Source organism: Oryza glaberrima, chromosome 4, assembly GCF_000147395.1.
Source record: "Oryza glaberrima chromosome 4, OglaRS2, whole genome shotgun sequence".
NCBI lineage: Eukaryota > Viridiplantae > Streptophyta > Magnoliopsida > Poales > Poaceae > Oryza > Oryza glaberrima.
Window position 1 is genome coordinate 19,994,688 of NC_068329.1, and position 25,081 is coordinate 20,019,768.

Here is a 25,081-nt window from a genome sequence, read left to right on the forward strand (position 1 = left end):
GAACCTTATCAATGAGCTATGGGACATCATTTGAGCTTGGAAAAAAATGGAACATGGCGACAAAAATTGGTGTATAACTGTATAACCGGAGTGGATTCTAATCCCTCGAGGGGATATCCCCTCGTATACTTTTTTCTTCCAAATTCGATGCAAATAGTTGTGAAAAAATCTGAAAAAAATTGACAATGTAGAGTATAATGATACCTACTAGTCCACCAAAATTCATGTTCAAATTCGATCTACACATCGAGAAACAAAAAAGACAAATTTAGATACTAACAGTATGTTACTATTCATACGCTGAATTTGTCTTTTTTATATCTCGACGTGTGAGTTGAGTTTGGACTTAAGATTCTGTGAAGTTGTATATATGTGTTGTATGAATGTTGTCAAATTTTTCCAGAATTTTTCATAACCGTTTAGATGGTTTTTGAGCAAACAAGAGAACATCCCCTTGAGGGATTAGAATAGTTTCCCCTATATAACGTCATATATTCGGTCTTTATATTCCAACTCACAGACTCACATTTCAAATTATAACATGATTGATAAGCTTGTTTGAAGATAACAAGGCATTATGCATAAACTACTCGATATTTTTATCGAAGCAATAAGTCGACTGCATCTCCATATTTTTATGCTCCCAGTAAACTCGAGGTGGATAGAAAATTCTAGTCAACCCGTCGACATGTACTGCTCACAGCCAGATTCAGATGCAGGGAGTTGGATAGAATAACCAAGGTAAAACATGGTCTTTCTGCGTAGAGCATGTGAGCGAGATCAAAGAAACTGAAAAAACCAACTTGATGAAAAACTTGGCAGTAATTCAAACTGCTGCTTGATCGTCCCACATGTCGTCAGATCTGAAGTATACAGCCTAAGCAGCTACTCTACGTCATTAGTCATTTGCACGGAGGAGAGGAATTAGCATGTGGAAACGGGATTAGCGGAGCAAAACAAGATTAAAACCGGAATTTCTCAAGATGTGGCGGTGGGTGGGGATCACACTTTGTTTTTCTTTTCTTTTTCAAATCTCTTTTTTATTAAAAAAAAGTTTCATCGTGGCGGTCAAAGAATCCTAGGAGCACGAAACGCTGGCACCGGGGAGGCAATTAAGGGCGACCGCCGGATCGGTCAGAGGAGAACGCACCGACGGCCGCGATGCGCCCGGGAAATTTTGGCATCACGAGACTCCTACTATGCCCTTGGGGCCTGCGGCAGGTGGGGCCCACCCGCTCAGTTCCATAGTGCGGTACCCGCCAAAAGGGCAGTGATCGTCAGCGTGAGTCGATCGCCTCTCGCCGGCGCGCGGGCGGCGCGGCGACGGCCGGCGGCAGATGCGTCTCTGGCTTAGCTGGTCAGGCTATCTGCGCCGCTGCAAGCCTGCAAGTGCGCAGGAGCGACGCCGGGTTGCGGATCATATGCGTGCATCCATATGTTGCCTTCGTTTCAGTAGTGATATGCAGCGTAGTGCGGACCAAAGTTAACGGCGATCGCCTCGCCATACTGTTTGCTTCTGCTGCTGCCGCCTTATTAAAGAGTTTGGAACAACGCTGTAGCCTGTAGAGATGGTATAGTAATAACCGAATGAACTATTAACTGATCGAGCGGTAGTAGAGTGGTAGTGATAGCATCTAGCAAAGGTAAAAACAACTGCACGGTTCTATGTTTGCTCCGGGACGATGCCAAGGTGCCAACTACTGCAATGTCCCCCTTGGAATAAATAAGGGAGGTATAGTACTATGATTAGTCCATATATACGTGTGTGTGAATGGGTGCAAAGGAGACACCTCGCAGGGAAACGGGGATGCTTTGCAAAGTGGAGGGTATCTTCGATTTGTTTGCTTACGAAGGGGATAGATATAACTCAATCGGGATTAGCCTTCTCTATTTCGATGGTGGGGTAGATAATCCGTCCAGGTTAGGGACCAGCTTGCGGGGAGAGGAAAGCACTTTTCATGGCGCAGCGCCGCAGCCTTGCATGCACACGCTGCAAATCAGTGGACCACTCCGGCCAAGCGAAGCTAGCAGACACATGAGTACATGACGCCAAACTGTGGCTCGTATCTTGGTAGTAATTCGAGTGTCCCCCATGTAGTACAGTAGTATCTTTTCCTTGCTCTTCCTTCTGCTTGGCTGGCTCTGTCTCTTCCAGTGGCCAGTTTTACTAGCTGGCTCTAACGTTTTACACCTTGGACGTGCTAGGTTTATACCAAAACGGAACTGTCGGTATACTACAATAATTACTAATAGAAGGCCAATTTGGCCGCCTTGTATTTGTACTGCATCCAAGCAAGTCTTGTCTTGAAGATTGGCATTAGTACAGTATGCCCGATGCGCGCCGCAAATGATTGGGTCATTTCCGGGGAACAGGATGGCGAGAACGTGGAAGCAGGCGCACGCACTCACAGGCCACAATTTGCCGGTGCAATTTTTTCTCTGTCTCCCTGAAGCAGCCGCGCCGGTTAAACAATGTGGCCGTAGCTGCACGACGAGAACGGCACGGGCCCAAGAAACGAGCGGAAACCGCAAACGCCAAGCGTGAATCTCTAGGCCGCGGCACATGCTGCCCTCCAAGTGCGACACGAGCAACGCGGCGACGCGGGCGGCGGATGCTGCTGCTCTGCTACCGCGCGTACGTGCTGCGTAGCGTGGCGAGTCCGGTGGCGCGATAGCGCTTTGGCAAGCGAAAAATTTCACGTACGGGCGAGTGCGGGGCGGGTGACGGGTGGTGTGGTGAGCACGCGCGCGTGCGCGGTCACGGGCCAGGGAGGCTGCGGTCAAGGGCTGGCCCAGCTCGTTTCACGTTAGGTCGAACAGTTCTCCGTGACTGGATTCCACTCTGGCCGTATGGTTGCCGACTTGCCGGCCGGTTCGGCAAATTGCCGATCGAGCCTGTGATCTTGTAGCTTTTGTCCCGCGCTCTCCGGTTGGGTAGCCTAAGAGCATCTCCAACGGTTTTTTTAAATCGAACTCTTCGAACACCCATATAGCAACTCTCTATCCGATTTAGCTAGTCAAACTAATTGTTCACTCCAACGATATCTTCATCTACCCTCTCTATTTTGACTCTATGACACCGGGACCCATATGTCAGCCTCTCCCTTCTTCTTAATCCTCTTTCTTCCCCTCTTCCCCACCAAAACTAATTTTATTCCTTTCTTGTTCTTCCTCCTCTCCTCTGCTCCTGTGCGTCTGAGATGGTGGTGGTGGGTTGGTGCAAGGCGGCGCACCGGGGAGGAGGAGGCCGGGGCACCGATGGAAGGAGGCTGGGGCCGGGCGGCGTGGCGCGCGGCGGGTCGATGGCTGAGTGCGGCGGCGCGGCTAGGCATGGCGCGCGGTGGTGGGGCGGTGGTCTGGCGTGATGGCGGCGGGGCGGTGGCCTTGGGGCGACGGCGGCGGGGAGCTGCGGTTGGGCGGCGTGCGGTGGAGGCGGCGTCGGCACAACCGTGCCCGGCCGGGCGCCGGCCGGCGCGGCCGCGGCCTGAAGACGGCTCGTCGGCGTCGGGGATGGGAGCAGAGGTAGGAGGGAGTGGCGCCGGCTGTCGCGGCGAGCGGAGGACGGCGGCTGGCCGGCGGTCGCGGTGAGCGGAGGCCGGCGGCGAGGAGCTGCGCGGTGGGGCGGCGCGCGGCGGAGGCGGCGCAGAGGGCGGCGTCGGCGCGGCAGCAGCCTGAAGGCGGCTCGTCGGGCATCGGGAATGGGAGCGGAGGTAGGAGGGAGTGGCGCCGGCTGTCGCTGCGAGCGGAGTAGGCGGAGCGCCGCGAGCGGAGGTCGGCGGCTGCAACGCCGCCTTGCATGGGAGAGGATGCGCGCATGGATGGCGGCCGCGTCGTTGTCGTCGCCGTTGTCCGCCATCGCTGATACAGATAGAGAGAGCGTGGGTCCTACAATCCCACCGTTGGAGAGCCTGTTTTGGCTGGCCAGGGAGCTTATTTGGCCAGCCATATAGCTTAGAAAGTGGAGCTTATTTGGCCAGCTATATAGCTTGGAAAGTGGGATAGCTAGTCTGTGGACCTCGTTTTTTTTTTAAAATTATCAAATTTTAGTATGGAGAGTGAGATAACTATACTGTTGCTCTAATCGTGGGGCTTAGGCTAGAGGCTGACAGGCCATGTGTCAAAGAGTGGGGTCACATACTCACATACGCTCCGGTCTTGATGGCGCGACCAGATTCCTGCGGCTTGACGCCTATGGCTTCAGTACTCTACGGTGCACCATTTTACGTTTTCTTGTACGTATGGTCTATCATGTTTGTTTTATCCATTTGGAACTAATGGCACTATTATTTTTGTTTGCTTTTTTACTTGATCTCAGGTCCTTATTGCTTAGTGACTGGCCTTGTCTTTGTACGGATCATGAAACATATGCATCCTTAGATAGTTTTGTCTATGATCAAGGTTCATTACTGGTGGAGAAACCATCTTTACTTCTGGTTGGGAATCCCCTTTAATCCCGGTTTTCTAACCGGAAGTAAGGATCCGGGACTAAAGATGGACATCTTTAGTCTCGGTTGAAATAACTAGGACTAAAGATATATCTTTATTCCCGGTTGGTACCACCAACCGGAACTAAAAAGAGGGGATCTTTGGTCCCGGTTGATGTTACCAACCGGGACTAAAGAGACAATAGCGGCAGTACAGATGATCCCTTTTTCTTTTTCTTTTTTCCTTTTTATTTTCTCCTGAATCAAGTAGGCAAATCCCAAAATCAATCCCCAAATTTAACTAACATCCCAAATTCACATCACCAAATCCACATCCCAAATAAAGTTACTTATACACACAAATCAGATACATCACAATATCCTAAGAAATTACTCAAATACATCACAGATCCAAACAATGAATCACAAATTTGTAACTTCTCAGTCAAATACATCCCAGTGAATTTGAATCATCACAAATTAAAAAAAAAAAGAATGCGCTGTCGCTGCCGGTCGCCACGAACGACGGGCACGGCCCCGCCGGCCGCCGGCTGCCGGGCGCGGCCCCGCCGACCGCCACCGCCCGCCGCCGGGCGCGGCCTCGCTGGCCGTCGCCCCGCCGCCCTCCGCCAGGTGCGACCCCGCCGGGCGCCGCCCCGCCGCCCGCCGCTGGCCGCCGCCGCGCGCAGCCCCGCCGCCGGCTGGCCCGCTGGATGGGAAGGAGAGGCTGGTCGGGAAGGAGAGGAGGAAGGGGAGAGAAGGGGGAGGAGAGGAGGAAGGGGAAGAGTTGGAGAAGAGAGTTAGAGAGGATAAATCTGAGGAAAGGGGGTGAGATTCGATCTGTCTAAGTTGTAACTGTGGAGGAGATGATAAGTGATAGGGATTATATACTACGTGTTTAATTTTAGTCCCGGGTGGTACTACCAACCGGGACTAAAGTAGTGATCTTTAGTCCCGGTTATTAACACCAACTGGGACTAAAGATCCTCGGCCCCCTGACATACATCTGACAAGGGATGAACCGGGACTAAAGATCACTAAAGATCAAAATTTTTATAACCGGGACTAAAAACAATCTTTAGTCCCGGTTCTTTTTGCATCCGGGATTATTGTGGATTTTGCCAGACCGAACAAAGATGGTTTCTCCACCAGTGGATGGATCCACTAACAGTGTCAGGTGTGCAATAACACAATAGATTAGAGACATCCCCATGTGTTTTTTTTAAAAATAATTTGTAGTTATTAGAATATCCATAGCTTAACTTATTCATGTTACATCAATATGGTCTAAACACATGTCATATTGTAGTGCTCGAACTTGCGTTAATCCTCCTTTGGACAACAGGAACATATAGCATTGTAGTGCTCGAACTTGCGTTAATCCTCCTTTGGACAACAAGAATATATAGTGTTTTGTAGGGATTTGTATCCTATATGAGGGATAAAATGGGATATATACGAGAGAAGCGAAGGCTCCTCTCTCCAGGAATACAAGGAGTATTCGAAGACTAAAACTCCTCTTATGGCGTGAGAAAATTATCTTTGTAGTGCTCGAACTTGCGTTAAGCCTCCATATTGTAGTGCTCGAACTTACATTAATCCTCCTTTGGACAACAGGAAAATATAGCATTGTAGTGCTCGAACTCGCGTTAATCCTCCTTTGGACAACAGGAACATATAGTGTTTTATAGGGATTTGTATCCTATATGATACAATGGATAGAATGGGCTATATACGAGAGAAGCGAAGGCTCCTTTATGAGGAATAGCCTCCTAGAAAAACGATTTTTCATGGCGTTTGGAAAATATTTTTCATGGAGGCTAAGTGAAAAAACCGCCAGCGCAGAAAATGGCGGGGGTCGGGGGTCACGGGCTGCCAGCGAAACACATCTTCGCTAGCGGTCGCCTTAAGCCGGTATTTTCGCTGGCAGCCCTCTTAACTTGACGCCAGTAAAAATTGGTATTTTCGCTGGTGTTAGGTTAAGAAAACCGCCAGCAAAATAGCCTATTTTTGCTGGCGAAGTTGTTACCATTTTCGCTGGTGGATAATGCAGAGCTCAGGATAAAAAGTCAAGCCATTAAGAAATCACTGCGCGCATCCACCTACCCGTCCTTATCCTCTCTCCTCCCTCCATATCTAGCCCTCTCTTCCTTCCTAGTCCCTCCAGATCCAACACCTCCTCCCTCAGATCCACAGGCGGCTGCACTCGCGGGCGATCGGAGGAGAGGGTGGTGGCGGGCTCGGGGCGCGGGCGGCGTGCTCGAGCGTGGGCGATAGCGCTCGGGTGCGGGCGACGGAGGAGAGTGCGGCGGCGAGCTTGGGGCGCGGGTGGCGAGGTCGGGCGTGGGCGGCGGCGCTCGGGCATGGGTGATGGAGGAGAGGACGGCGCGAGGTCAGGTGTAGGCGGCCCGGCCGGCGGCGCTCGGCGACAGGGAGGCGCGAGGCGGCGGATCCGGCGACGGGGAGGCGCGAGGCGGCGGATCCGGCGATGGGGAGGCGTGAGGTGGCGGATCCACAAGTCTCTCTCCCCCACTCCTCACTCCTCTTCCCCCGCCGCCACCAGCCCCTCTCCCTCTCTCAAATCTAGCGTTGCGTGGCTTTGCAGCGGCGGTGGCGAGGCGGAGGCGGTGGAGGTCGCCGGGGCTCGGCAGCAGGGTCGTCGAGGCGGTGGAGGTCGCCGGGGCTTGGCAGCAGCGTCGTCGAGGCGGAGGCGGTTGAGGCCGACGGGGCTCGGTAGTGGCGACGGTGATGGTGGAGGGGACTTCAAGGACGACGACGCCGGCGACAGCGGTTCTCTGTATTTGTGATGCTTGTAATATTTGTGATGTTATTTGTGAAGCATTGTATTTGGATTGATGCTTGGTGTTCAAATTTTTTGTTAAATGTGTGGATATTTTTGATGCTTGAATGCTTGGGAGAATGGAATTTTTTAGCTGTAAATTGTTCATGTAAATTTATGTGTGGATGGAGCGCTGACGGAGGTGGACGGAGCAGTGTTTTTTTTAAAATATATTTTTGCTTTTAAAATTTCCGCCTCTTCGCTGGCGGCTAGGGCAGCTGCATGGTTTTGATTTTTGCTGGCGGTCGATTTAACACAACCGTCAGCGAAAATGAATTTTTGCTGGCGGTTGGTGGAAGACAACAGCCAGCAAAAATGGATCTTTGCTGGCGGCTGGCTTAAGACGACCGCCAGCGAAAATTCATTTTCGCTAGCGGTCGATAACCGCAAGCGAAGATCTTGACTGGCCTTTGCTTCGTGACGGCTCTAAATTCCGCTAGCAAAAACCCTAAAATGGCCGCCACGAAAAATGGTTTTCGTAGTAGTGATACAAAGAGTATTCGAAGACTAAAACTCCTCTTATAGTGTGAGAAAATTATCTTTGTTTATTAAATATTTCTCGGGTCCGCTTATATGTATAGGGCTAATACAATGGATAAAATATGATATATTAAGATTAATAATGCGCTCTAAATAGCTATTCGAAATGGCAACTTCCTTATTCCACGTGAGACTATAAGCACGTTTATCAAACTATACATAGAAGTTTTTTTTTATAAAACCCATTTTTTAAGTTTGTATAATTAATAATCAATTAATTATAAGCTAATAACTTGTCTCATTTCGCATGCTGCTAAATATCTCAATCGAACCGCTAATCCGAACGAAGCCTAAATGATGCATATATGGAAGTTACTCTATCTGGTCATAAATATTTGTCGCAATTGATTTTGGATATAACTTTTGACTATCCATCTTATTAAAAAATAACATATAATAATATGAAATTACTCTTTATTCTATTGTAAGTTGTGTTTTTACTAATGTTACTCTATCCTTTACTTACATTTTGCAATTTGAAGTAAATTTTTGAATAAGATGAGATGAATTGTCAAACATCATTTCAAAAGTTAATTCCTCAAATATTTATGACTAGAGGAAGTACAAGCTTGCCCTTGCATGGGGGTATAACCTAATGATATCGTGGTAAATCTCCATTTGGTTTGGCCCATGGATCAAGCCATTTTCACGAATCACGACGCCAACTAGCTAGCTGTGGTCCTTGGATACCAACAAGGAATGTTTTGAAGTGCTTCAATTTGCATGAGACATTCAACATCATTTTCTTCCATCATCCCTTGGTCCAGGGCAAACCTCCATTGATAAGAAAGTCTCTTCAAGCACCTTTGAGCCTTTGAGGCGCCTTTACAATCTGCCTCGAGTGATCTTCAAGCCTTCTAGAAGCCTTTGAGGATTTCGGCATGGCTTCAAAGACGGAAGTTTTCGTTTTGTATGTCTAGTGTTTACCTTTTGCCTTTAACTCGAGAGGTCCGAGAGGGCTCCTTGCTTCCATAGAATTTTTCCTAGACGGCCCTATGGAACAAAGGCTTGTACTTTTTTTTTTTGGACCATATGATATTCCTTTCGAATGGCTCTATGATAGGGTTGATAGTATAGCAACGGTTCCCGCCACATCAACCGCGGTAAATGTTGTTACCGTGGGGTGCGTAAACTATAATTATGGTTTGGTAAAAATTGTTTTGTTTCAAATTTGAAAAAAAAAATCATAGAAGTAGTGCATAAAGTCTAGTGCTCTATAGTGGAAACCTTATGTGAAAAATACAAATTAAGTTAACTTTTTTTTAGCCAAACCGAAGTGGAAATGACAAAAATGAAAAAAAAAAGTCATGAAGCACGTTTAAGCCCAACAGAAGGAAAGATATCTTCTCTTTCACTGTACAAACATTTTTTTTAATATGTTTATAATTTCCTGATTTTATTTTTTTTAAAAAAAAGGCTTATCAAGAGGCACTTACTGGTACCATCGAGCTGCCTCCTGCCTCCACCATGGCCATCCCTCACAAACCATAATCTGGCGACCTAGCTTGTCGACCAGGACCATGCATGTCGCCCATGACCTCCAAGGAGGAGATGCCGCTCGATCGAATGATTTTCCAGCGAACGAATAATGCCGCCGTATGCCGCTGAATGGCAACATGCATGAGAACGAACCGTGGAGGTGGGAGATACGGATTATTCAGACTACAAGGCAACAATTTTATAAAACGGTCCGTGTACATAGGCTGATTGCCCCAGCACCATAACGGGCAGCTCGAATGCTCGATCATTATTTTGCGAGTAACGTTAAACACAACGTACGATATCATAACTACTCCCTGGGCCGGTCATGTGCCCCACATCTTCCAGTATCCTACACTACGTGAAGAGATATCGGATTGAATACCGATCGAGTTACTTCTACTCATCTATTGTCACGTACGAATCCAAGTACCACTGTGTAGGGTCACTCACTCCGCAGCAGAACAAAAGGTCGTGTACCGGTGTACGTAGGCAGAGAGACCACCAGTGGTTCCTTTTAAAATTTCTCCGGGATGCATGGGCCTGGCCGATCCTGCTTGAACAGTCGAGCCTGTGAGTGACCCACGAACGAAAGGCTGCCCGTGCCCGGTGATCAGGCCGGTGTGTGACAGGAAGGGCCATGTCCTGGGCACATCAGGGTGGAGCATAGTATATGTGCAAATGCAACGCACTCGCATGGTCGAATGATGGTGGCTGGCTGGCACGAGCTGGGGAGGGAGCGACTGGGTCAGTGAGAGTCAGTGATGTGACCAAGTAGTCCACGGTAGGGCCCGACCGACCGAGGTGCGTCGCGTCCGACGCGAACACGATCATCCGACCCAACCCAAAGCTAGAAGGGCAGGCCCTCGCATGTGCCGGTTTTTAGGAGTAGTTCTGCACGCCGTCACGTGGAGCGCAGATGGGCTCGGCGCAGCGCCACTCTGCCCGTGTACCGCGCCCCGCTCCGGCCGGCAGCCGCGCGTGCCGTGGCAGGCGTCAGGCAGCAGCAGCAGCAGCTGCTGCTGCTGCTAGCTCCGAACCGAACCACCTGAACGGCAGCCTGCAGCTGCAGGTAGGAGGCGGGGGAATCTGCCCCGTGTTCGGCGTGCGCTGGCCTGGAGCGCTGTGCGCTGCGCGGCCGCCGGGACGCAAAGGCGCCGCCGCGAGCCTGTTCGGTTCACACACGGCGGCACGGTTGGGCGGAGGAGGCGCGGGGGCATATGTGCGTGTGGTTTGGAGCTGGAGGTGGTGTGAGCGTGTGACAGAATTTTGTGCGGAACGTTTTGGCACTAGCTTGGTCGTTGGCGCAGTTCCAGAAAGATTCCGTGCTGCCAAGTTTGGATAAAGAATTCCAAGGGCACATGCGACCGTGAAGCTCTCGATATACATGCATGGTTACTGGGTGAACCATACGCTTGTGGTTTTTTGATAAGGAAACCAAGCTTGTGATTAGTTAACCAATGCTTACGAGAACTTCGAACGAGTGGCCGCTTTCTTTGGTCTTTCATTTTTGCGAGGAGGGTGGCTGCTGCTGCTGTGGCCTGTGGGGTAGATCAAAAGGGGCGCTGGGTGTTTCTTCAGCTCCGCAAACTCTCGCACTCGCACAGCGCACAGGTTCATTCTTCGGACGCACCACGGCCCACGAGTGGTGAGAAACGCCGGGGAATCTGATTCGTATCTCTAAACCACAATATTAAATATATTGTCTTTCTAACTATTAAAACCAATGCAATTTCACTCCCTCGGTACTTTTAGGGAACGATTTCGCTGACGTAGCGTCTACATGACGATATTGACCCGATCTTCGTCCAGCGTGGCATTGACGTGGCGTTTATATAGCATTTGAATTTTAAATATATGCATATGAGACCCATTTGTCATTCGCAAAAAAATATTGTGAGACCCACTTACACGTGGGGCCCACAACCATCCTCTCCTTCCCTTCTTCCTCCTCCCTCCCTCTCCATTCTTTCCTTTCTTTCTCTCCCTCTTTGCCATTTGTGGGGAGAGTTGGAGCGGCAGCGCGTCTCTTGGCTGGTGGCCATGGCCGTGGCCGAGGAGGCCGGAGACGAGAGTGGCAGCGGCAGCGGGCGAGGGCTGGAGCGACGAAGGTGGGCGGGCGGGCAAGGGCTAGAAAGGAGAGGAGAGAGGTGGCGCTGCCGAGCTCGTGAGCATCATCCGCGCCGTCGAGCTACTCCTCTACCTCCGTGTTGTCGCCTACCGAAGCACTGCTGCAGTCCGAGGCTATGCCGGGGGGTGGAGAAGGGAGAGGGCTCTCGCCCGCCCACCCACCGTCGCTGCTCTCGTCTCCGGCATCCTCAGTTGCAGTCACCGCCACCAGCCGCGAGACGCGCTGCTGCCGCTCCTGCTCTCCTCGTCGCGGCACCGCTTGAATCCACCGCCCAGCTCTTTAATGCCGCCGTCGCCGCTCCATCTCTTACTGCCACCGCTCAACCTCAGCTTTATGGGAAGGAGAGGATGATTGTGGGCCCCATAATAATTTTTTTAATGATAAATAGGTCACAAATGATTTTAAATTCTAATACCATATCAATACCATATTGAACGAAGACCAGGTCAACACCTTCACATCAGCTGAAACTGTCATCCAAACTATCGAGGAAGTCACATTATACTGTTTTAATAGTTGGATGGTTGAGAAATCTAGTATTGTGGTTAGATATACGAATTAGATTCAGCCGCTTAACTAGTGAAAAACATATATGTGGACTCGTTCGTCATTCACACAACAAAAAATTTAGGCTCACTGACATGTGGGGCCGACATGTCATCCCCCCTCTCTCATCCTTCCTTCTCCCTCCCTCTCTGTTTCTCTTCCTCTCCCCTTCGGCAGCGGGCGGGCGAGAGCCGGAGCGGCGACGCCATCGCTCCGGCCCTCACCCCTCCGGAGATGGAGGATGTGTCGTGGCCGGCGAAGAGGGTGACCATGGCGGTGTCGACGATCTCCTCTTTGGTCAGCAGCGACCCGCCGCTGTTCAATGCCGCCACGTAGGCGCCACGTCAGCGAAACTGCCCTTCAAAACCGTTAAGGGAGTCAAATTGCACTGGTTTTAATAGTTGGGGGTCGAGATATCCGGTATCGTGGTTCAGGGATATGAATTAGATTCGACCACTAGTTGAGGGAGCCTGAGTGAACTTATTTCCCTGGACAAACCTATGTCCGGCTCGTCTCAGTTTGGCTTGTGTGGGTCATCTAGATGGGCTTTGTATTGCTAGGAAGGAGATAAGAGCCCGTTTAGATGGAGGAGCCCACAATAATCTCTTTAAGCTAACATGAAGTCCTAGTATAAGGTTTGGCTAGGAAAATCAGAGCCAAACTTTAGCTAGCAATAAGTAAGGGACAAAACCGTCACATTTCCTCTTGTATCATTGTTGTGAGGAAGGTGCCAAGAAAACATACAATTGTCACAAGTATTGCCGTGGTACCTAATACAATCATAGCTCTGATTGGTTCAGCCACGAGTGACAGGCTATAAAAAAATATAAATGAACAAACCAGCAAAGTTTGTGATTTAAAAGTTAAGGTTGAAAGATAGACTATGAATAAGAAACCCCAAATCAACTTGGAACTAAAATTAAGTTTTAAAACTTAAATTTTAATGAATGACAGTTAAAATTTTAACTTCACTATACCACTCAGCGTGTGAATTGCCACAATGAATAAAAACCGTTGCAATTTTGTGCTAATTAAAACATAAAGTGAACAATTTAGACGCAAACTATATCGATCTGTTTTTAAAGTTCAGTTTATAAGATATAAATTTTACCAAGTAGGTCCTATTTCACTATTTTTATAGAATTGATGATTAAAAACTGTCCGGAAGAGAATGACAGTAGCAGGGCGTGTGATGGTTAAGTCGTGAACATTGAAGTCGTCCGGAAGAGAATGGTGGAGCAGTATGCGATGGTGGAGTCGTGGGAAGGGAGGATATTGAGCTAGCTTAGTGCGTTTGGGTTTGTTATCTTAACTCGGTTTGGTAACCTTAACGATCTAAAAGCATAACTCAGCTTGGCTCGACTCACAACTTGACTCGTTAACGAGTTCTCTCATTAATATCACATTTGCATCTTTGAATTGATTTACCAATTTATCATATATTAATATAATGAATAAACACCAAATGATAAATAACTCATTGAATCCAAATAATTTATAAGCAATTAATGGACTAATGTACTTATGTATAAAATGTATAAAAATATATATTGACCTCATGGCCTAGCAAGCTACACAAGTAGCTAACGGTATATCTTATTAAGCTAATGAGCTAAAAACCTAGCTCGACTCAGTATACTATGGCTATGAGTTCAAGCCGTTCGAAACCATCGGCTTTTTTTTAACCGCTAGTCATGAGTTCAGTGCATGGCTAGCGCATGCATATCTCACACCACATGTGCGGGTGTGTTTTTAATAGGAATTTAGTAAAGTTGAGAGGATTTATCATCTATCTTTCTTTTTCTTAAACGTGTGTTAGAGATCTACCCGCAAATGTGTAACTATAGTGTATGTGCACAATGCACAGTGCACGTGTGTTTTCTGTGTAACAGGGGGAAAAAAAGAAAGAAAAAGAACGGCAGCGGCAACGTGGGCGCCCAACGAAATCTGAATTTCTGAACATCCCGGAACGTAAGAACAGCGCTACGTTGGCCGAGACCGGAGAGCGACGTGGATGTTAAGCTTACTCCAGGCCTCAGAAAAACAAGAGGATCCGGGAGACTGAACTGATGATGGACCGGGGGCGAGGGCCACCGCAAGATGCATTGCAGCAGGCGCGAGCCCGCATGGCCACATCTCGCAAATCCTCGCTTCCCCTCCCCCTCGCCCATCGTTTACCGACGCAATCTGCCAATCTCGCATTCGCAAGAGCTGTACCGCTCGGTCCACGAGCAGCCAACCTTGGCATTTTTACCTCCGAAAGCGAGCTCGACCTCCTCAAGAATGACAGAATCGAACGCCGAATATCCATCAGCTGCGTAGCCATCACCGCCTGCGTCTCAGAGAGGGCCTCCCATGCAGTACCGCGTACAGTATCACGTACTACCTGAAAGGCTGGAACGCTCAGTTCTTCACCGCGACAAGAATCACCGAGGGGAAAAAGAAAAACGGCGGACACATAATGGATGGAGCAGCTGAACTTTGAGATGTGTGTGACACACATGTGTTTGTGTGGGTGACGCGATGGCTGTGCGAGAACGCTGGGAGCCATACGTTGGGCTATCCGAAATCTCATCTCTCGCCCAATCCCGGCCTCACGATGACACCTCGCTGCACCGCGCACCACAAACCCCTGGCGCGCCCAATCCCACACTCATATATACACACTTCCCGGCCTCGCCGTCCTAGCTTGCTGCTGCTGCATTCTTCTTGATCTGATCGTCGGACATGGCGTCGCCCATGCTCTCCGCCGCCACCGTGCCACTCCAGGTAAGTTTGGTTAGTTGCTTACTGCTCGTCTCTCCCGGTTGCAAGAATCGCTCTGAAAGATTGTGTTTGGTGTCTGTGTGTGTGGTTATGTGTGCAGGGAGGCGGCTTGTCGGAGTTCTCCGGCCTGAGGAACTCGTCGTCGCTGCCGCTGCGGCGGAATGCCACCTCCGACGACTTCATGAACGCGGTCTCCTTCAGGACCCACGCGGTACGTGCGTGAAGCAATGCACCGGAAAACTTTTGTTGCGTCGTCGAGGCGGCGTGTGCGTGACGCGGGGTGTTGAAGTTTGTGTTGCGGCGGGCGCAGGTTGGCACGAGCGGCGGGGCGCGGCGGGCGCCGACGGAGGCGAAGCTGAAGGTGGCGATCAACGGGTTCGGCCGCATCGGGCGCAACTTCCTGCGGTGCTGGCACGGGCGCGGCGACAGCTCGCCCCTCGACGTCATCGCCATCAACGACACCGGAGGCGTGAAGCAGGCGTCGCACCTCCTCAAGTACGACTCCACGCTCGGCATCTTCGACGCCGACGTCAAGCCCGTGGGCGACAACGCCATCTCCGTCGACGGCAAGGTGATCAAGGTCGTCTCCGACCGCAACCCGTCCAACCTGCCGTGGGGCGAGCTCGGCATCGACCTCGTCATCGAGGGCACCGGTGTGTTCGTCGACCGCGACGGCGCGGGCAAGCACATCCAGGCCGGCGCCAAGAAGGTGCTCATCACCGCTCCCGGCAAGGGTGACATCCCCACCTACGTCGTCGGCGTCAATGCCGACCAGTACAGCCCCGACGAGCCCATCATCAGCAACGCCTCCTGCACCACCAACTGCCTCGCCCCCTTCGTGAAGATCCTCGACCAGAAGTTCGGTACGTGCGCACACGCGCGCATCAGCGATCCTCGACCAATTTTAACTCTCTCTCTCTCTCTCTCTCTCTCTCTCTGATGCTTAACCAATCAATGGCGCAGGCATCATCAAGGGGACGATGACCACCACCCACTCCTACACCGGCGACCAGAGGCTGCTCGACGCGAGCCACCGTGACCTCCGGCGCGCGCGTGCGGCGGCGCTGAACATCGTGCCGACGTCCACCGGCGCGGCCAAGGCCGTGGCGCTGGTGCTCCCGAACCTCAAGGGGAAGCTCAACGGGATCGCGCTCCGGGTGCCGACGCCGAACGTGTCCGTGGTCGACCTCGTGGTGCAGGTGTCCAAGAAGACCCTCGCCGAGGAGGTGAACCAGGCGTTCCGCGACAGCGCCGCCAACGAGCTCAAGGGCATCCTCGAGGTCTGCGACGTGCCGCTCGTGTCCGTCGACTTCAGGTGCTCCGACGTGTCGTGCACCATCGACGCGTCGCTCAGCATGGTCATGGGCGACGACATGGTGAAGGTCATCGCCTGGTACGACAACGAGTGGGGATACTCGCAGAGGGTCGTCGACCTCGCCGACATCGTCGCCAACCAGTGGAAGTGAGAACGTAGAAGCTGCTGCTGCTGCTGCCTTTGTAACTCCACCTCGCTCCAAAAATTTTCCCCAGACTTCTTCCTTCTTCCTCTCGATCCTTTGTAATGAGAATTTCGAAGTTTCGAGCGCCCAACACAGTTTCTTGTTTCTTTCTTTGCTTTTCTTCCCCACCTCATCTGACTTTTCACTGTCCGGCACGGATTATTATCGACTTCCGGCAAATGGAAATCGCAATGCTGTGTAATGTTCATGTGTAATACCGTATATACTACCGGACACCGGTTGCCAGGTTCTGGTATAGAATTTCAGCATGTTGCTTGGGACCATTTTTGTTAGTTTTTCTGTGATGCGTGAATCTTAATTAACTTATAACATGAGGAAATGTAAATGACTTTTAAAGGTAAAACTCACAGGGAAATTAAATACGTAATGAATTAGGAGCGAGACCGACTTTAGATACAAAATTTAACGGTGACCAGAGGATCTTACCACGATCGAGACGATGCGTCAAATGCGCGATGAATGGTTGAAACAAATTGCCCCAATCCAAATGGATCATGACCTGGTCAACGTGGGGCGTGTTCATTTGGTAACTCATAGTTCACATGTTCGTCATCCTGATCCTTGGTGCCTGTTGCAATGAGCAAGGATCAAGAATATATGGTACTGTGTAGGACAAATATTCCAGTCCATACAATGTAGGGAGGACGACATTTTCCTTCGGAAATCCAATTGATTTCAGAACGAACTTTTCGAACCTGTGGACTCAAAAATGAAGAAGTCCAGAACTCTAGCTAACTAGAAGTCCAGAACTCATAGCTAACTTGATAGATACACATAATTCTTCTTTACTGATTTAGTGCTTACTATTAACTATCATGGGCCAAATGAGTAAATTCCTGAAGCTAACATGATACTCAAGTTCAACAGGGGTCTGCTGATGACACTACATTAACAAAACGAATGTTGCCGATCTAAAATAATGTTCAGATACTAGACCAAGGAAAAGTTCATGCGATGCTCAGTAGTGGTACTACGATAAACTATCCACCCTGTTTCAACTGCTGCCATTGAAAAGATTCCAGTCATGGACATTGAAGTTCATCACGGCGAGCTTGAAGATCTCAGACATTGCTAAGCATCCTGCTTGTTCTGCTGGTACTGCTGGACCGGCTGCAACTGCACTGGCGCTTTCACTCAAGGGGCTGAATGAATAGCAACAGAAACAACATCAAATTCTCAATTTACAAAAACAATATCTGAAGGATTATGCTGTAAACTTTGATATAGAAGGGCAGAAAAGCTGTAATAAAGTCTTCAATAACCTCTAACAATCTAACATTACCACCTAATGCTGTTTATCAGAATTTAACTACAAATCTAGTTTCGTCTTGTTTAACTATCCACCAGTGCACTAGCAATCAGTATGACAAGAAAATTCAAACATCAGGCTGAACACAATAGGGCTGTTTCATTTTGTAAGCACAGGTGTGTTCCTAAACAGTAAGCATGTTTCACCAAACAAGATTATCAACACTCACCACAAACATGTCAAGATGCGACCAGACTTTAAAAAGGAAAGACTGATACAGACAATCCGTAGTTCTTAGAATGCATAATCAAATATTAGCCAAGCTATGACCAACAGATGACACTGAATGGTAGTTTCTGTGATGGGAAGTCCAAATGAGCTTTTCACCCTGCTTAAGTACAAACTAATAGAAATGGCCTGTCTAACAGAAAGTATACGTAATTAGTGATATACTGCGCTTACTTTATCAACAGTGGCTCATATGCAGTAATAACTACATCAGTAGCTGCATTCTTGAGGCGTATATTGGCCAAGTAAAGCTGCAATAGGTAATCCAAGAACTCAGTTTGAAGAACCAAGATTTCAAAATTTTCCTGTTGTACATACTAATGAAGGAATGGATGCACTCACTCGAACAATGTTCTGTGCTTCTCTGCCTTGCCTTCCTTTTGAGATAGCCTACAAAAAGGAAGAAAATTAAGCACAAGATTTTGCACTTTCCTGGTCAATTCACCATCCAGTGTTGATTATACAGCATATCCAAGCTATCAAGTATCAATGTGCATCAATGAACTGAACTACCAGAGTTAATGAAATCATGATACACCGTAGTTCGATAATTTTGCACAAATCATAATGTTTCATGGATCTATTTATGTTATGGAGGATTCTTGATCATTAATTTCTCCCAGACTTTATTTTCCACTTAGACATCTGCATTACTACTTATCTGGAAAGAGAAGGATGTAGAACCTAGAAACATATACCTCCAACACTATGATTTAAAGGGGTCATCAATTATATGAGAATGGTTCAGCCCACCTACAGTTCAACCAACAAAACGTCCAGTAATCCCTAGTATTTATCCATACATCATTGTTATTTTTCTTAGGCATGCCAATTGCTACCAAAATCTGTTTCCATTCTCTGTAATGTGCAGCTGTTCAAGTATGAAGTGTGATCACCTAAACCTATACAACTCCAGCAATATTGTGCCATCATATATTTGTATTGTTGAAAAAGAAGGTGAAAATCTAATGTGCTGGATATTGATTTATCGCAAGGTGCAGAATAATCTGGAGTTGGCAAAGCACAACACAAAGAGGAAATAATCTTACCAGCTGACCAACCGCAGTTCCAGCCACTGCAGGAGCATCTCCAAATCGCAGACCACCTAGCTCGATCGTCCCAGAGTGCTCAACTACCTAGCCAACAAACATGAATTTAACTCAGTTTAAAGGCATGAGCCCTCGAATCTCTAACACAAACAGTCAGGAACTCCTGATTACGTTACATCGACTCCTAACTCTAATGTTTGACGAAGTAGTATGCTGAAGCACTAACAGGTTATCCTCACCAAGTTGTCCCCCGCGTCCTGCTCGTTGGCGATGTCGCGCAGGAACCAGAGCGCGCTGCCGCCGTCCTCTACCTCGCCCTTGAGGTCGAGCAGCTCGAAGATGAGGCTCTCGTCGCGGGCCGGGTCAACGAACACCTCCTGCGCAGCAAACCCCAACCCAATCAAAGCATACGCATCAGCCACCCGCAGAAACTCCCCCCCGAACACAAAACCAAACTCAAAAGGGATCAAAAGCGAGAGGTGCACGAACCTGATGGTCGGGGACTTGCCTGATGTTGCTCGCATCCTGACCAAAAAAAAACCAAAGGAAAACGGGGGGGGGGGGGGTAAGCGCAGTACAGCGTGAAGGAACGATAAGCCGCCGCCTCGCAAGGAGGAAGGTGGGGGAGGCGAGGGAGTACCTGGAACCGGACGGGGAAGGTGCTGGAGATGGCGCCGCCGAACAGCGGCCGCCCGGCGCATCTCTCGCCGGACATCCTCCGCTCCTCCGGAGCCCGAGATCAAACGAAGAAGTCGGTGGAGGAAGTCGGTGGTGGAGACTGGAGAGGAGGAGGAGGTCGGTGGGCTTGGCGATTGGGGCAGCGCTTTATAGGGAAGGTTGGCGAAGTCGCCGCGCGTCGATCTCACGCGCGGCGGCCGCGCTTCGGCTTCCTTCCCCTGCGCTGCGTGGATGCTACGCCGAGCGGTTCGGTAGTGCCGGTTGCTCCGCTGCGGCGCAGGCAGGGGACGAGGCGACGAGCGGGGACGCTCGGAGGCCCGGACGGGCCGGCGAAGCGAGCGGCCCATCTCACGCGGCCGCCGGAATTCAACTGCTTCCAGCAAAAAATTTAGGGACAAAACCGCCCATTTCACATTCTCACGTAGCGTTGGGAAGAATCCCTTGAATGGGGCGCCCTATCTTCTTTTTAAAAAAAATCGGTCGGTTAAATGTTGTACTTGATCACTAGTGAAACGAAACAAAAAAATTTATTCACTGAAACACAGTGGAGACACATGTTAAAAACATGTACTTATCACGTATAAAACATTACGTGTTAACAGACTGAAACATATGTTTTTCTTTCATCAGAATATAATCATACGATAACTTGTAAAGATTTAATTGCAACAAATATAATAGTGGGATCGTATCGTAGATTAGATAAGTAGTTTAGGAGAAAAAAGTTTTGAAGGTCACTAAATATATACATGCATATATGGATGAGGTGAAGAGAGACGAGAGAGAGGAGTGGTAGGTAGTTTTATGAAACACGCTAAAGATTTGCATTGAAATATATTACTATCACATATGAAACTTTGAGTTCTAACAGTTTGAAACACATGTTTTTCTTTTAACATAATATAATCATATGACATCTTGTTGTAAATAGAAGAAACAGTATTTTCGGAGAGGATTCGTCATCCGTCGGCATCCCGATTCACGGCATTCCTGGTAACATTGTTCAGCTTGGAATGGAACCTACTGAATGCTCCAGATACGCCGCGCAGGGAAACTCAGAACATAGCAAAAAGGCAAGGGTGTGCCATTCAGATTCAGGTATTCTGGAAAATTAACTCTGGCAGTCGGCGCGTGAGAGGCTGCAAAATTTAATTTGATCATTCTCTATATATAATAGCGTTATAAACACTAATCCAACGGCAAGGTAAATAACACTTCCAAACAACACGCAACATTTCGATCGCGCATGCAACAAAATCATCTATTGAACTCGAGTTATTTCTCCATAGAACAAAGTTTTTCGGAGCAAGTCCCTACACTGCCAGCTAAGTCGAGCACCACAACGCCGCAAAAGTGGACGCCCTGCTGTTTCAGCCCTCCAGGAGGCCCGGTCTCCGCTTTCTGCAGACATAAGTTGTCCAGGCCAAAAGAATCTGACATGACAGAGAGCTCAGTTCTCCTCTCCATCCTCCTCTCCTTCACCTTGGTCTTCATCATCCTCCTCATCGTCATCATCAGATACCTAAAAATGTTGCGAGTGGAGGATAAATACAGATATACAATGGTTAAAGTTCAACAGTAATAATTCACCTACCAGTCAAGCGCAAAAAAATATTGCTAAAATAACCTTACTGAAAAGTTAAAATATCACCAGCATAAGAAAGGATGACATGCAATGTTGTACTGGGAGTAACCATTATGAGCACACTGATAAGCTATCACGCTTTATATATTTACAAATGTGAGGTAGGATTACCTCGTCATCGTCATCCAGTAGCTCTAATTCTTCTTCAAATTCCTGCAAATGAGATGTTGGATAGGACAAGATATTAGGATTTAGGAATAACAGAAATAAAACAAACCACTTATTACGGTAGAAAGACTAACATTGTTGAAGTACTTCAAAGGATTAGGCCACAGATCTTCCTTGATGACATCTGCCACCTGTGCAAATAAAGTTCTCAGAGAACATCTTCACAGAGCATAGGATATTCCAAAACTCTTGTGATAGAACTTCGAATAATTTACAACTAAACAAAGTTTCAAACAATCATGGTTTAGCACGAGCCAGTGGGACGATTATACCTCATCCATAGCTCCATGAGCAAAACTTCTGTTCTTTTCACTATTGAACCAAGTAAAGAAACTGCAAAGGAAAATGAAGACGTGTTAACAACTTAACTGCCAAGAACCCAGTTGTGACAAACAAAGAACACAATATTATATAAAAGTAAGAAATGGATATAGACATGGCAGAAAGCCTCCACCGCACCCAAAAAACAGACAGTTCATATAAATGATATCTAACAAAATAGTGAAAAGAATGCTATCATGTGCCTTTGGCAGTTGCTAGTCGGTTATCGAATTATATCAAGCAACATAACCAGCAGGTTTACCAGGAATGAAACAAGGAATAAAGCTAGCATGCTAAGATTACTTTATAGAAGGTCCCTACTATTTCTTCCAACTTCCAAGTAGAAAAGAGAAGACCAAAATTGTGAAACAGATAGAAATAACAACCTTTCATCAATTAAGATTCGCTTGTCCCCTTTCTTCGTGTACGCACGATCATTGGCAATATCCTTAAATGTTAAAAATGTTATTAGGTTAATAGGTTCTCTTTGCACAAGCATAGCAACAGAAACACTTAGATCGATCAAAAGGGTACCATACCATTCCTTTCTTCCACCTGATGGAGGTAGCCTTTACTTTGACTGCTTCGTCGTCACTAAAGGAATATGTTTTTGTAAGCTTTGTATCTTCAAAATATGGATTGGGGGAGAATGTCTACAGTTCAATGACAAGCAATTGTAATCACGGTAAAAGAAATAAGGAAATAATATCTTGCAAGTGCAAAGAAGCTCACGAGAGTAATGGAGTAGCCTGATTTGATATCTTCTGAGTCATCCACGTCGATAGACTCCAAGTGTTTGAAAATCTATAATAAAAAATAAGAAAGCTCATGACGTAGTTCTAGTAATATATTTCATTGTGTTCATTGTGCGTCGATTGTTCCCATAGGACTACTGAGAAAATCAATATTTCCTTGCTTTAGTACGCCTCATACTACTTTTGATTTAAAAGTATATCAAAGTTAATGTTAGTAGTCCACAAAAGAAAGGTACCTTTTGATCATCTTCAGTTAATAGTTCACCAAGCATAGGATGGCTAAGAAACTGCAAGATGAACAGTAGATAGCATAATTAATAAGTAGATGAAAGGTTTTAATCAATCAACAATTCAATCCGAAAGAGCATGAAATAAAAATCATTGTAGAAACATATTACAGACCGCTGTCAGCCAGAAGTTAGGAATTTGCTTGATAATTTCATTCCGTCGAACATAAACTGGTCTGCGAACCTCGTTGTATTTCTGTTCCAACTCCAGAACTTTATCACATGCTTCCTCATTAACCTGAACTCAGTTAATGCAATGAACTAAGAGCCTAACATTCAAAACCCACTAAACATTCCAGCTGATTGTATCAGGTCCAATCAACATATGAAATTGGAATTGTAGGTACTCAAACAATAATTCTGGAAAGGAACACTTTGTTAGCAGTACAATTTTAGAGATTGCATCATTGATTATGATAATTTTCACTTAGTTCAATTAAATCACTAATCCTGATACTAAAACTAATAGAATGGAGTAATTATGAAGTCAAATAAAAAGCCCTGAAACGAAGCTGAATCCATGATGCACAATATCTGGTAGACAAGGGAGTCTGGAATGCAATGTTGTGCAGATCAGGTAATCATGAACCAAGTCATGCAAGAATTTTTCTCATTCCAGAGAAACCGAGAATTTGCACGTATTAGCTTTGTCTGAGAATATGTGGAGTTTCTGGACATTAGAGCACCCAATTTAGCTTGTACAGTTCTGCGATTACATTATAGAACTAATTTAAATTGCCAGAGGAATTGAACAAAGACAGACGAGTTTCCTAAAGCATTTCTGACCACATTTTGAAGCCTCCAACCTCTAAGTTGAATGTGAAAAAACTTTTGCAGCTAACTACTCTCCAATGAGCTCCACATGCATCTCAAAGTGCTCATAAAGCATTTAACTGTAGCACAATCTATTCTAGACGTCTACAGTTCAATGGCCATGGGTTCACAGTCAACTGATTTTAAGTATCTGACAGAACAAAACAGGCACAACATCTACTGCTAACTTTCACAATTCCACAATATCAGGCCTCCAAACAGGTCAAGCCATAGAGAGAACATGGACAAGCTATCTAGCATCTAACATAGCACTTATGTCCCAACTTGAGCCATAGAGAGAACCGAAAAGTTGAAAACCCGATCTCCCAAACCATGTCTACCCAGCCATAGTAAACCAATCATTCATCAACCGTTCGTTCCGCAGTGAAACGATATCATAAACACAACAGAATCAGAATCGGGAGTCGAACTTCTCCTAAATCCCGCGCGCCCCCTGAGCCGCAACCGCTCCGCGAACCCATAAACCCCCAAAACCCCAGCCCCCTAAAAAAAAATACAAACGCCCCAGCAGCAGCAACCACGCCGTGCTAGAGGATCCAACGCCGACTCACCTTCTCGATCTCGTCCTGGATCTCCTGGAGCTTCTCGATGGACTGCAGCAGGGCGGCGTCGAAGGGCTCGGCCTCCGCGCCGTCGGTCCTCGGCTTCTTCCCCTTCTGCTCCGCCGCCGCCATCGCCCGTTGCGATAAACCCTTCCGCGAGCTCTAGGGCTTTAGCTTCCCGGCGAGGTCTGCTGACTCTGCCGCCACTGCTGCCGCCGCCCGCCGAGAGGGGAGGAGGCAGCCGGAGGCGGGTGCGGAGGCGGGGGGGGGTGGTCAGGGGTTAGGGGATGGTGGGTGCTGTATGTTGCGAGCCCTTTTATATCGGGCCGCGCGCAGAGATTCGCCGGTTTGAGTTGGGTTGGGTTGGGCCTCATTTTCTTATGGGCTAGGTCCCTTTGAAACAAATAGTAGTTTCTTTATCTGAAGAGGAAGTTTAATTAAAATATCATCGATAATCAATCTAATAATATATTTATTTATATAATAGTTTGTTGTAAATATATTGTATTATTAATACCTAATCCATCCATCTTACACACATGCGGTCACGCGTGTGGGTGCCGCACCACCGCCCCTCCCATCGATCCTGCGCCTTTTGTGCCGCGTGACGTCGACGGTGCGGTGGCACGTTTCTATCCCGCGGAGAGTGTATATTTATGTAAATATATACAAAAATCGAGAAAGAAATATATTTTTAAAATTTAATCCTCCCAACACCTTCTATCTTTTTTTTTTCAAACGATCAGGCCATTGCCGACTTTTTATATTAAGAAGAAGATATTCCATTTTAAGGAGAAAACAGGATCAAACCTTACAGCGCTCGGTTAATTAGGAAACTGAGCGAAAACCACAACCACAACACCACACCAACAGCTAACCTATCCTAAGCTGCTTGAGTAGTAGTGGTAGTAGTATATTTAACAATGAATCAAATGATAGGAAAAGAATCTTAAATTTTTTTTTAATAAGACGAACGATCAAACATGTTTAAAAAAGACAACGGCATCAAATATTTAGGGA

The 25,081-nt window shown here is 47.6% G+C and overlaps 3 protein-coding genes across 3 annotated transcripts; 1 reads left to right on the forward strand and 2 right to left on the reverse strand.

Annotated features, from left to right (window-relative positions):
- Positions 1-14,563: 14,563 nt before the first annotated feature.
- Positions 14,564-16,508, forward strand: LOC127770523 (glyceraldehyde-3-phosphate dehydrogenase A, chloroplastic). Its single transcript, XM_052296274.1, has 4 exons — positions 14,564-14,728; positions 14,826-14,936; positions 15,036-15,588; positions 15,689-16,508. The coding sequence occupies exons 1-4, from the start codon at positions 14,687-14,689 to the stop codon at positions 16,189-16,191; spliced, it is 1,209 nt and encodes a 402-aa protein (XP_052152234.1). The 5' UTR covers positions 14,564-14,686; the 3' UTR covers positions 16,192-16,508.
- Positions 16,509-17,012: 504 nt separating this feature from the next.
- On the reverse strand, positions 17,013-19,827 carry LOC127770524 (uncharacterized). The gene is made up of 7 exons (XM_052296275.1): positions 19,472-19,827; positions 19,321-19,356; positions 19,071-19,208; positions 18,832-18,918; positions 18,125-18,172; positions 17,957-18,033; positions 17,013-17,387 (listed from the first exon to the last, which is right to left on the reverse strand). Exons 1-7 carry the CDS (start codon positions 19,544-19,546, stop codon positions 17,240-17,242), a joined length of 609 nt encoding a protein of 202 aa, XP_052152235.1. The 5' UTR covers positions 19,547-19,827; the 3' UTR covers positions 17,013-17,239.
- Positions 19,828-20,649: 822 nt separating this feature from the next.
- On the reverse strand, positions 20,650-24,340 carry LOC127769481 (NAP1-related protein 1). Its single transcript, XM_052295066.1, has 10 exons — positions 24,071-24,340; positions 22,801-22,923; positions 22,635-22,685; positions 22,376-22,447; positions 22,183-22,296; positions 22,030-22,091; positions 21,595-21,655; positions 21,397-21,453; positions 21,266-21,307; positions 20,650-21,031 (listed from the first exon to the last, which is right to left on the reverse strand). The coding sequence occupies exons 1-10, from the start codon at positions 24,191-24,193 to the stop codon at positions 20,960-20,962; spliced, it is 777 nt and encodes a 258-aa protein (XP_052151026.1). The 5' UTR covers positions 24,194-24,340; the 3' UTR covers positions 20,650-20,959.
- Positions 24,341-25,081: the final 741 nt, after the last annotated feature.

Excerpts from the sequence above, each read along its gene's own strand:
- LOC127770523 (XM_052296274.1), top strand. The coding sequence starts at position 14,687 with ATGGCGTCGCCCATGCTCTCCGCCGCCACCGTGCCACTCCAG. Across the intron at positions 14,729-14,825 it reads CCGCCACCGTGCCACTCCAG|GGAGGCGGCTTGTCGGAGTT; the intron begins GTAAGTTTGGTT and ends TTATGTGTGCAG. Across the intron at positions 14,937-15,035 it reads TCTCCTTCAGGACCCACGCG|GTTGGCACGAGCGGCGGGGC; the intron begins GTACGTGCGTGA and ends CGGCGGGCGCAG.
- LOC127770524 (XM_052296275.1), bottom strand. The coding sequence starts at position 19,546 with ATGTCCGGCGAGAGATGCGCCGGGCGGCCGCTGTTCGGCGGCGCCATC. Across the intron at positions 19,357-19,471 it reads CCTTCCCCGTCCGGTTCCAG|GATGCGAGCAACATCAGGCA; the intron begins GTACTCCCTCGC and ends TTTTTTGGTCAG. Across the intron at positions 18,034-18,124 it reads AAGCACAGAACATTGTTCGA|CTTTACTTGGCCAATATACG; the intron begins GTGAGTGCATCC and ends TACCTATTGCAG.
- LOC127769481 (XM_052295066.1), bottom strand. The coding sequence starts at position 24,193 with ATGGCGGCGGCGGAGCAGAAGGGGAAGAAGCCGAGGACCGACGGCGCG. Across the intron at positions 22,924-24,070 it reads TCCAGGACGAGATCGAGAAG|GTTAATGAGGAAGCATGTGA; the intron begins GTGAGTCGGCGT and ends AACTGAGTTCAG. Across the intron at positions 22,297-22,375 it reads CAGGCTACTCCATTACTCTC|ACATTCTCCCCCAATCCATA; the intron begins GTGAGCTTCTTT and ends ATTGAACTGTAG.